The sequence below is a fragment of the Schistocerca piceifrons genome, chromosome 2, assembly GCF_021461385.2.
Source record: "Schistocerca piceifrons isolate TAMUIC-IGC-003096 chromosome 2, iqSchPice1.1, whole genome shotgun sequence".
NCBI classification, from domain to species: domain Eukaryota; kingdom Metazoa; phylum Arthropoda; class Insecta; order Orthoptera; family Acrididae; genus Schistocerca; species Schistocerca piceifrons.
The window spans coordinates 987,919,488-987,932,297 of NC_060139.1; the positions used below are offsets into that span (position 1 = coordinate 987,919,488).

General features: G+C 36.2%; 1 protein-coding gene across 4 annotated transcripts in view; it reads left to right on the forward strand.

Moving 5' to 3' along the window:
- LOC124776050 (phosphoinositide 3-kinase adapter protein 1) overlaps positions 1-12,810 on the forward strand; it is a 481,175-nt gene that overhangs the window by 451,564 nt on the left and 16,801 nt on the right. For all 4 annotated transcript variants that reach the window (XM_047250893.1, XM_047250892.1, XM_047250890.1 and 1 more), the window contains exons 12-13: positions 9,377-9,538; positions 11,536-11,705. In XM_047250893.1, the coding sequence (XP_047106849.1) occupies positions 9,377-9,538; positions 11,536-11,705 (332 nt within the window). The remainder of the gene's footprint in view (positions 1-9,376; positions 9,539-11,535; positions 11,706-12,810) is intronic.

Here is a 12,810-nt window from a genome sequence, read left to right on the forward strand (position 1 = left end):
GGTACTTCAGTTGTAACAAATACAGCCACATTTCCAGACAATCAAACAGAAGTAAAAGACAAATTAATCTCCAGAAGATAAAATATTTATCAAAGGCTTTATGGCTTGTTCAAATTCAATGAATTCAGACATGTGATATGAGTCTCAAATGTCTCTAGCACATGGCAAAGCAATGCAACTGGATATATGATGTATGTAAACCCATCAGTACCTGTGATACTGTTGCCAGCAAGACATTGCTTCCTGTAGAAAGTCTAGGAAATGTCAGTCTGATATCGAATGGTGATGGAAACAGAATAATTCAGGTAAGAGATGTGTTGTATGCACACTATAAAAAGGCTGTTAAAAAATTAAGGATAATGCACATAATGTCAGAAATTAGTAATTTGGAGAACAAACTTGGATATCTCTATTGAATTGAATGGAAGGTCTATGAATGGTGAATCACAGGTAGCAAATATATTTAATAATCATTTCTGAATTATAGTAGAAATTGTAGGGACAAACAGTTCAACAGAAAAATCAGAGCAGTATTTTGAAAAAGTAGCTCTCGTAAAATTCTATCTTATGAATATATCACCAACTTCTCCTTTTGAAACTAAGAAAATCATTTATACTCTCAAGAGTAAAATTTTTCTGGTTTTGATGGTATTTCCAATAGAGGACTAAAGTTTTATTCCCATACAATAAGCTTGGTCTTACCTGAAGTATGTAATGCATAGTACCACTTGGTATTTTCTGCAACACATCTAAGGCATTTCACTGTGTGAATCACAATATTCCCCTAGATAAACTGAACTTTTATGGGAATGATGCTGAAGCCACCCAATGGATGTCATATTTAACCAAAAAAGGCAAAAATATACAAAAGGGACCTTATTCCGACTGGGGAGAAATCATGTATAAGGTTCCTCAGGCTCAGTCTTAGGTCCACTATCTTCTTAACATATGTAAACAATCTTCTGTCTAATACAAAACAAGCAGAATTAGTTCTTTTTGGAGATGACACTAGTATTGCAACCAATCCAAGCATATGAACAGAAACAGGAGAAATGGTAAACAAGGTTCTTAAAAGTGTCGGTGACTGGTTTCCTGCAAATGGTCTAACTCTCAATTTTAAAAAGAGATAACATATTCAGTTCTGCACATCTAGGCGAAGGGGGAGGGATACTACACCAATGATAGGTATAACACATAGTGAGGAAATAAAAAATAGGGTGGAAAAAAAATGTTGTGTGCCCATATTGATGAGAATTTATACTGGAAAAATTACATTTTGAAATTCTAAAAAAAACTTAGTTCAGCCACAGTTGTACTTAGAATCATATCAAATTTTGGGGGAAGACAAATAAGAAAGTTGACATGTTTTGGTTATTTTCATTCAGTTATGTTATTTGGAATAACGTTGTGGGGTAACTGATCTTTAAGAAAGAAAATCTTTGTTGTTAAAAAATGTTCTGTAAGAATAATATGTGATGCTTACTGGTAGGCATCTGTTTAAGGAGCTGGCCATTCTGACTACTGTTCCACAGTATATTTATTCCCACATGAAGTTCGGTGTAAATAATCAAATACAGTTCAAAAAGAACAGTGATGTACATAACTGCAGTACCAGAAGATAAACTGACATTCACTATGCCACATTACAGTTGTCTTTAGCACAAAAAGGGGTGCACAATGCTGTTCTGTTACCTGGGGATATAAAATATTACAGGCATCAAAGTAAAATCTAAAAACAAACTGAAAAAGTTTCCTCTTGACAACTCCTTTTGTAATGAGTAAAAAGCCGTGGGTAGGATTACTAACTCACATCAGGGAGTGGCAGGGGGAGGGGGATTGGGGCACCGCTTACAAGTTTTCAACATGTACCCATGTTCACAAATTAATTTTGGATCTGATAATAAAATGATTCATTCTACAACATTGTGATTTATCATGCGAATTGATCTATGGAACATGAAACTAACTAACTAATCAAAGCTTGATGCTTGTCTTCTGTAGTTACTGTGATGGTTAAAAATGGACACCAACTAAATTTTAGGCATAATGGTTGTGACATACACAAGAGGGAGGGTATGTTTGTGTTCAGCAGCATTTATAAGTAACCTGTATGGATTAAATACACACACAGAAATGACTTTAATATAACATCTCCTCATAATTTAAGTGGCATTATACTGTTTCATTGCACATGATGTATTTGAATTCTAAAGGTGTAAATAACCTATCAGAGTGTACTAAGGCTATAAGCTTGTCTTCTGCAAGTAGCAAAGAACCTAGCCCATTCATCACATGTCTCCAAGTGAAGCAAACCAGACTGCCACTCAATCATATTCGTTCAAGAGCTTTACAACCAATGCAGTTGATTCACATTGACAGATGTGGTCACATGGAGTCTTCATCACAGGGAGAATGAAATATTTCTTTGTTTTCATAGATTATTATCGTAGAATCAGAATTTTATTGTCCCATTACGTACAAGTTAAATCATTGATTGTATGTACAGGAGACTCGTCAGCTTATAACTATGATAAATTATACATGAAATACAATATTTTGTATAATCACAATAAAATCTGAATATTATTTATTATTATTGTTTTTATCCAGCTCAGATGGTCAGATCATTAAAAAATTCATCAACAGAGTAATAACATTTCTGCACCAGGGTGCTATACAATTCTCTTTTTACTGCCTCAGTTTGGACCTTTCTAAAATTTGTGTCTTTCAGTTTATTGTATACTTTCATTCCCATATATTGTGGAGTCTGTGCAAAAAGATTAAGCCTTTCTGTAGGCAGCATGAAGCTTTCTTTGTTTTTAGTTTCAGAACTATGCTGGAAATTATTTGACAAAAAGAGTTTAGGGTTATTACTTGCGAAAAGAATTATTTCATACAGATACAATGAGGGAATGCTTATTATCTTAAGATATCTTAATAATGGCTGACAAGATTCTCTTGGCTTTGCACTGCATATGTTTCTGATAATTTTTTTCTGCAAAGTTAATATTTTTGTCATGTTGCTAGCATTCCCCCAGAAGACAATACCGTGTCTCACTACTGACTCAAAGTAACCATGGTATACTACTTATTTGTGTCTATACTAGTGACATTGGCTAAGATGGACACCAACGCAAATGCCAGGCTGTTTAGTTTATTTTTTTTAGATATTCTATGTGTGAGGACCATGATTGGTTTCTGTCCAATTGCATTCCTATGAATGTAACATGCTCTGCTTCATTTAGCTCCTGGCTTCTGTGCATAATGTGAATATCATTTATTCGAGACTGTTTTGTCTTAAATTGCATCGGTTGTGTTTTTGAAATATTTAGCTTTAGGCCATTTAGATGGAACCAAACATCTAGGTTCTGTAGCATTTCTATGGCATTTTCAGGAATTTCTTCTGTGTTTTTATTTTGTACCAGTACTGACGTGTCATCAGAAAATAAAACTGAATGATAATTTGTATTTATGGGTATGTCATTTACATAAAAAAGAAAGAGAATTGGGCCCAGAATTGAGCCTTGTGATACTCCCTGTGAGATGGTTCTCCATTCCAAGTAGTATTTCCCTTTGCTTCATGTTATGACAACCCTTTGCTTTCTCTCCATTAGATACGACTTACACCACTGTAAGGAACTACCCATAATTCCATATTTTTTCATTTTATATAATAGTAAGGAGCGATTCACGCAGTCAAATGCTTTGGATAAGTCACAGAAGATTCCCGCAGCTTTTTGTGACTTGTCCAAAGTGGAACTAACTTAGTCACAAATTCATTGATTGCATGAATTGTACTTTTGCCTTTACAGAATACAAATTGATTTTTTGAGATTACATTGTATTTGTGGGAGAAATTTTGAATTTGAATTGCAACAATCATTTCAAGTATCTTAGAAAACACAGGAAGAAGGGAAATTGGATGGTAATTTACCATATCATCTTTGGAGCCTTTCTTAAATACTGGTTTGACTTCTGCATACTTTAGAAATTCTGGAAAGTACCCTTCAAGTGATTGATTAATTATTTTGTGTAGCTGCTGTAATGACTTTGGCAGGTATTTCATCAGATCCCACAGAATTTTTATTTTTTAGGCGTAGTATAGTTTTTTCTACATCTTTTATTGTTACTTTGTAAAATTTAATTAGGCCCTCTTTCTTGCTCTGACTTGAGCCAAACAGATGTACCTTATCTTGATAAGAGTCTACATAGACATCATATTTTGCTACATTTATGAAGAATTTATTAAAATTTTCTGATATCTGAGCAGGATGTACAATTATTTTATCTTGTACCTTTATTTTAGAGATTTCCTGGTTGCTAGGTTTGATTCCAAGTTCAGATTTGACTACTGTCCATACTGCCTTGGATTTATTTGTGTGTTTTTTAATGAATTTAGTATTTGCCATTTCCTTTGCTGATTTTGCAACCTTCTTAAATAGTTTTTTATATGCTTTGACATAGTTTAACTTATTTAAAACTGTGATTGAATCTTTCGTGAGCCAGTGTTTGTTTAGGCAAATGACTCTGATATTTCTTCCTTGTGAAAGAATGATTTGCAGCTCGTCAATTTTTGTGGTTTTATCATGAGGATTGTTGCATTTAGGCCTTTTATGTTCCAGTGCATTAGGAATGAAGACTTACATTTATGTATAGTTTCCAACTCATCTTCCCTTGAACAGCCCCCTTCACTTTTACTATTGAAGTTTTCTTTCTAGAACGATGTTTTACATGATTGATGTAACATTTCTCTGGAGCCACTTACCATAAAAAAGTTGTGGTTCTTTCCTATTACAAGTGGTGTGGGTTGATGCATAGTGAGTTGGCATTTCACATGTGATTTTCTATGTGTATGTAAACTTTCTCAGAGATAAGTTCAGTTTATTTTGAGCTTTCAAGGGTTACAAAGCCTAGTGTAAAATAAATGAAGAGGGGAAAAAAATATTTGCTCGAATAATTGTAAGGAGCACCGCAACAACGAATTCAAAAACTTCATGAACGAAACTTGCATTAAGGATCAGACACCTGCTCTGTACCAAGTGTATGTTAGTTGATGCTTGTTTACACAAACAATTCTGGGCAGATGCAACACTGACAAATGCCTATATTATTATTAGAACCACCTGCCAAAGTGATTGGTGGAAAGGGACAAGACCTGACATTTCCTGCAGTGATTCACAAAACCAACACTGGCTTGGTGTTAAACAAATTTTAAGGTATCTTCAGTGAACCAAGAATCTGCAGCTACGTTTTACTGAAGAAGGCTTTGCAGAAATAACTGTATATTGTGATGCACACACTGGCCAATAATCCTGTAGATAGGAGACCATGTACTTGATATATTTCTATTTTCCAGACAGGTAGTATCAAATGGAATTCTTGCAGACAGGAGACTGTTGTGCTCCCTGTTTTGGAGGCAGAATACATGAGTGTGGTGTCAGCATTTCAGTAAGCTCAGTGGATTCAACTGCTACAGACTGAGCTCAGTCATTGAGGAAATAATCCACTAGTCATACACTACAACAATAAAAATGTAATAAAGCAGTGATCCACAGACTGCTATCATCTGAGAGTGAAATATAACTATCCATCTGCATTTAATCAGAGAAAATGTTAAAAGTTCAGTAATAAAGTTTGTGTTTGTGAAAGCTATGAAATGGAGGTTGACAGTTTGACTAAACGAACAGTATATGAAAAAAAATGTGTGTCATTTAATGGGTGTATTCTGATCAGCATGTTATGAAATTAGAAGGCAAATCATTTTTTTACTCTGGTAGTTGCTCATGAAATCATAGAGTATACATATATATTCACTGTCTATGAGATTACTTTCTGGAATTAATTAAACTTACTTTTTTTTCATTATGTTTAACAAATACAGAGTGCTTTTTTAAAATTGTAAATAACTGCATAAAATTTCCTTCATTCTGTCTTAAGAAGGCATTCAATTTCTTTGTAACTGTATACTAAAGAATTCTCTCAGTTATAATTTGTTTCTGAAAATTATTAATATAAAATAGTTTCTCGAGGATATCCTGGTAATGTCAGCTGAAGCCATTGGAATTGAATGTGAATACAAAAGTAACCACCATGTGTAAGCAGAAAGATTAAAAAAAGTGAGAAACCTCACAGACAGTGTCTAATTGCATTCACTTATGTAGGGGGAGTCAGTGTGATAACGAGTCACTCTTTTCTTTCTCTCTCTGATTATTTTATTTTGTTTCTTTCCTTCCACCAACAGTTTTGCTTCTCTCTGGAAATTTAGCTTTTGTTTGCATTAAAAGTATGTTAGCTGAAAAGGAGAGGAGCAGAGAAGGGAAAAAGATGGGTGGGTGTTTTAATAGAGAGCAGTGCAAAATGAGAGTAAGGGGATGTGAAATGGGAAGAGGTGATAGAACAGAGGGGCAGAAACTGTTGATCGGAGGCTGTGAGAACAGTAGATTACTGTAGGCTGAGACCAGGATGATTCCAGGAGGGGAGAATGTGTTGTAAGGATATCTCCCATCTGCACAGTTCAGAGAGCTGGTGGAGTAGGGGAGAATCCAGATGGCTTGGGCAGTAAAGCGGCCATTGAAATCAAGCATGTTATGCTCAGCTGTATGTTATGCCACAGGATGGTCCACTTTGCTCTTGGCTACATTTTGGTGGTGGCCATTTGTCCTGGTGGACAGCTGCCTGGTAGTCATACCAATATAAAAAGCTGTGCAATGATTGCAGCAGAGCTGGTATATGACATGGCTGCTTTCACAGGTGGCCCAGCGTGTGATGGTGTAGGATAAGCCTGTGTCAGGACTGGAACAGGAAGTGCTGGGTGGGTAGACTGGACAGTGTTGCACATGGATCTTTCACAGGGATATGATCCCTGTGTTAAACGTTGGTGTTGGCATAAGGATCGACTAGGATGATGTGGGCAACAGAACACTACTTTAGGAAGTGTGGGAAGGATCAGTGGTAGGATATCTCTCATTTCAGGGCATGGTGATACATGACCAAGGCCCTGGTGAAGGCTGTGGTTCAGCTGTTCCAATCTGAGGTGTTAATGGGTAATGAAGAGAGCACTCCTTTGTAGTTGGTTCTTGAGTGTGGTGGGAAGGTGGGGGCATGTGCATATATGGCAAGGGAGAACTTGTTTGCTGACAAGAAGGCTTGGGGGATAGTGCTTGTTGGTGAAGGCATTTGTGAGACCTTTAGCATACTGGGCAAGAGAGTTCTTGTCACTACAGATACACCGTCTCCAAGTGGCCAAGTAGTATGGGAGGGATTTTTTGGTGTGGATAGGATGGTAGCTGTTGAAATGCATATAATGTTGGTGGTACAGCTGCCATGTCAGATCAAGCTTTTCAAACCCTGACAGGCTAGTTGCCATTATTACAGTGTTGAAGATATGCCACATGTGAGTTCCTGGGATGCCAGTAGTCCTGTCTGGCTACAAGAATATTTAAAATGGGGCTGAAGGAACTTGGGAGTGGCTGTAGGCCATTGGGCATGTACATCTACTTCTACACTCACACCTTGCTTCAGAAATTTGGCTAAAGAAACAGTAGCATGGAACTTAGAAGCCCATTTGCATCTACTACATTTTGTTAAGGACAATAAAATTTAGAACTTTACAGTCAAAAGACAGGTTATAGGAGTTGGAAGAGGAGTTGAATAACATCAAGTGATACATAGTGGAATTGTTGGAAGTACTGCAAAAAAGTGAAGACCAAATAGAATTAAAATCAGGTCATATGGTTATTACGGACTCACAGAGCAGGAAGGAATTTCAGGTGTAAGCTTTTTTGTAAATAAGAAATTTAAAAACAGTGCTACAGACATTGAAGGAATCTCAAAATCGTATTAGACAGACCATAAGATATTTAATGGAAATCATTCAGTTTTATGCAACAGCAAGCTCCATGTTTTGGCAGTCAGGAGAAGTGCATAGGTCACAGCCTGGTGGTCCCTGAGTTCATGGTGAAGACTCCAGGGCTGCATGATGGCTGACACATGACAGGAGCTAGGCATGGCTCTGCCACGCCAAACGTGATGTACTTGGCTGGGCCGGTGTTTAAATGCTGATTCTCAGCACTGAATTTGTGGAAGGGCTACCTTCGTGTGTTGCTGTGAATTATGTGGAAGAGGACAATGGTTTGGATGTATGGTAATCAACAGCAAGTTGATGATGTGGAAGTCAGTACAGCAGAAGTGGCTTCTCAGGGGCAGGTTACGGGGCATTGACACCCAGAACTGTGTGATGGTAGTCCTGTTGCTGCTGCTGAGGGTTACTGACAAGCAGGGGCGACGGCAAGCTGTGGCTCATATCCTTTGTCTGTGTCGTGGCTGGCACTCTGTGTTACAATATTTTAATAAAAACCAAGTTGTGAAAGACTTCTGCATCACAACACATTGTTGTTTTTAACAGACTGTGCTATGTCCATTCAGAAACACAACATTTATTCAGCTTGTTTTAGCACACTGGCAAATATGTACACCAATGCTACTGCTTACATTATATCTTATCAGGTTAAAGGTAAATTCATAATTGAAAGAGCAGTCAGAGGAGGTGATTCTGTATCATAGAAAATATTCTCTGCATTGTTAGAGGAAATCATCTGACCTTAGGTTGGGAAAAATAACAGATTAGATTAATGGAACATACATAACTAACATCCGTGAACCAAAATTCTGTGCTCAGTAAACAGACCATTCCATTTACTAGTTAATATAAACCTTAACGTAATTCCAAAAGAATTTGCTTCTTTTGTTGGCCCTCTGTTTTAAAATTTAAATAGCAGCAGTGACAAACTACAACATTTCCTTACATGACTTTTAATATGAGCCTGACTTCTTTGATTTTCCATTTTGATATTTCTACTAAATTGTTGAAGGTGCTGTAAAATAATCCCAAATTGACAATGAGGTTATTAGAAATGACCTTCTGGGTCAGAGCATAATGAGTAAATTAGACATAGGATATGGAACAAGAAGTCTCTGGCCAAAGTGAAAGGTGCAACAGCTTTAGCAAATACTGGGCAGAGAGAGATTGATAGAGAGAGAGAGAGAGAGAGAGAGGAAATGAAGGAATGGTGGCTTCCAATACATGCTTAAAGTTTCTGTGAGGTTCTTACTTGTGTAATGTAGAATCAAAGAGTAGGTTTGAAAAAATAACATTATTGTGAGATGAATATGATTGACAAAAAGGAAAAGATAATTTAAAACTTGTTAAGGATAGTAGAAAGCTAAAACAAACTTAGTTTTCGCAAACAAATATTAATAGAGGGTTTGAAACTATTTCATGAACTGCATAAACTGTTACAATCAAATTCTTTCAACTGATACTAGTGGTGAAATTAGTTTTTTCATCTCATTGTCATTTAATTTTATTTATTTTCAGGTTCACCAAATCATAGTGCACTGTATCCTTTAATCAACAATCTGAGTACAACCAGTTCTCCAGCAAGGCATTACAACAGGTCTCCTTCACCCATCAACTGTGAAACTACAAGTTCTCACCACTTGGATCAAATGAATGGGTCAGAAGATAAATTAAGTATAGGTAATTACAAAATTGTTTAAAGTTTCAAATTTTTAATTGTGAAGTTTGCTAAAAAATTGAACACATACTGCAGTTTTTCATATAAGAAATGAAGAAGTTATTCCATCATGGCAATGAAAAAAGACAAAGAAGATGAGAAGTTACTGGTTAATGTAATGTCCATAGTAAACTAATGAGAGAGAAAGGAATGACAAGGTACTAGAAGTGCAACAGAAAGGGTACATATAACATCCTCCTCCCCCCTTTCCTAAAAAAAATTGTAAGATATGTCCAGTTAGCTAGGAATGGAAGTCAATAATGAAGGCTAGCACATAAGGTTTCAAGTCTGGCCGGCTTCAGTAGAAGCAGTCAGTACCAGTTTGGAATCTTGTTATCTTATACTAAATTCTTCTATTGTCACATTACTTGATGCTATACATCCTTGTGGATTTCCAAAATTGTGCCGACATACTGCTAACCACATTTCACTAATAGGTGACTCTGTTTGTAGCAGGTAGTAACATCAAGGACACACAATGTTCAAATGTGAACAGCTGAGAACTGCTCAAAATATATAAATGTTAAGCAATGAAATTATTTCATTAATCACATAGGAATGAATTGGGTAATTGTTTGAAAATGAACAAATACATATGGAGTTAGTCTCCATTAACTCAAATGTGTAGTCATCTGAGACAGCAAAATGAAGAAACAATAAAAGACTGTACACCCTTATTGGGAACTGAGTGTTACTGCCGTAGTTTGAAAAACTTTCTAGATTTTTCTTAGCAGTACACTTACTGTTATTTCTTGTAGAGTACATGTCACTTTCAGTCATCAAGCTTGTGGGCATCTGTAGATGAACTGACTAGAATAGATGTACAAATATAAGCCCGTAACAAGTGACTGAGAACTTCCTGGCCAACAAACTTTGTTGGAATGTGTATTTGGAAAATCTGTCCGCTAATTTTATGACAAAGAAAAATTCCAAAATAGAATTGAAAACAAAAATGGGGAAAGCCAATCACACAGTGATCCAGATGGCTAACAAACTGTATCCAAAGGCCAACTGAACAATTTTGATGCTGAAACTACAACTCATGCCATATAGATTCTTCCAGCCACTAGTTTTTCTGAATTGTACATGTGAGAACTCTCCCTGAAATATATCCTTCATTTCTACAGGCCACCTGTTTTTAGTGTATGTCCTGCAATTGCCGTTCCTCACATCCCCCTTTCTGTTCTTCTCACCCCATTTCACTCTCCTCCCTTCTCCTCCTCCCCCCCCTCCTCCTCCTCCTCCTCCCCCCCCCCCCCCCCCACTTCTTGCAACATCCCATCTCTATCATATCTCCTGTATCTTTCTCCTACTCTCTGTCCTTCCGGTGATAGTATCACCCTCTTTTTCTGGTGCCTGTGTGCAGCTAATTGATCCAACCCCCAAGTGTCATATTTCTTCCTCTCCCCACCTCTCTATTTTGTCACAGTCTACCTCACCTGGTACAGTATCTGCCTACTAGAAATAGCCATGTGAGCAGTGTGTGTGTGTGTGTGTGTGTGTGTGTGTGTGTGTGTGAGAGAGAGAGAGAGAGAGAGAGAGAGAGAGAGAGAGAGAGAGAGAGAGTTCTGTAGGTTACAGATAATATGAGGTCTTTAATCATCTTTTTGTCAGTTAATTAGTTGCTACATATTTGTACCTTGTTTTGTGTAAAGTCTCCATTAGTTAAACTAAATGAGGACAGTAATTGCTTAATAATGGAAGCATGAGTATCTTGAGTGTACCAGTTATTAAAACAGTTCCTTCTGTGTCATATCTGAAGCACCACAGCAGTTCTTACTTTTTATGTATTTGTCTTCTAAATTCTCTTCAATTTGAGGTAGTGGATTATCACTATAATTATCACCCTTCAGTTATGGCACATCAAGATGATGAACAGAAACAAGAACTACAAATTTTAGGCCATATGTCTAGTACTGAATCTTACAGTGGTGCTTTAATAATCTTTATTTTTGTATAGGATCAAGCATAAAAAAGTCACAGGACCATCTAAATTATGGAACACAAGATGAACTCATTGAAATAATAAATGATTTTAAAAACAATGTAGTTACAATTTCTGAAGTTGAAAAATTTGTTGAAGCATGGAAAAACAGAAATGATGTGCAACAGTCTTTTAAAGAGAAGCAGGTGAGTGCATGAAGAAGCAGTTCAAATGAAATATTTCTTAGAGGTTAGATATCAAGCCTTTTGGCTGTAATCAATAGACAATACTTTTATGTAAAATTTACACTTGTATTATTACTTTTGAGAATATATTAATGTAATTCAGCACAAAAAAAGTGTTCTATAAGTGTAAGATGTGGAAATATTACTGTGGAATCCTTAGTAATATAGGATCAGTTCATTGTCTGATTTACAGTAACATAAGAGGTGGAATTTATTCACTGATTTCCTTATTCAAGCCAAAAAAATCACAGCAATAATAAGAAACTAGCTGAATGACTGTGACGATAAAATAAGACAAATTTGAATTCATGTATAGAGTTTCCAACAGTTATTCTTCATGCATCTTTTTTGAATGGAACAGGAAAAAGAGGGCTAGGATAATGCTAACTAAAGTGTCTTTTGATAAACACTGAATTGTGACATTTGGAATATAGCCATAGAGCTAGAACAACCTCAGAGAGTAATGTTAGATTTTTCATTTGTACTAAATAGAATGATTTTATTCAGTTGGTAGTGATAGAAATTGAGAAGAAGCACATTTGGACCAATGAACTGGATTGAAGAGGGGAATCGAAATGTTGAGGGTGGAATACAAGAGGGGCTACAAGAATTGTTGGGAAGAGGCTTAACAGAATAAAAGGTGAATTAGGGGATACTGCGTATTACATGTAAGAGAAAGTGGTGTGGCAGAGACAAATAAAAGATGAAGATAAGGAGGAGTAAAGAGTGCAAAAAGAGAGAAAGAAACATGTATGAGCGAAATGACAGGGAGAATATGCTTGCTATTTTTTATTTTCATTGGCAGTTATTCATTCAGGATAGGCAGAGGTATTCCAACAAAACAAAAAAAAACTTACTAGAGAGAAAAATTCTATTACAATCATAGTCTGCACGTTCAATGCCCAAAATAGAAATGAGGAAGTTAAGAATTATCATCTAAAGTTGTGAACATAAACTTGTATTTTTTACTACCACACACCACTCTACCACATTAAGATAAAACTGTAAATAAATAAAATAATTAATTGATTTCCATAATATCAGTTGTTGTGGAAACCCACAAAGT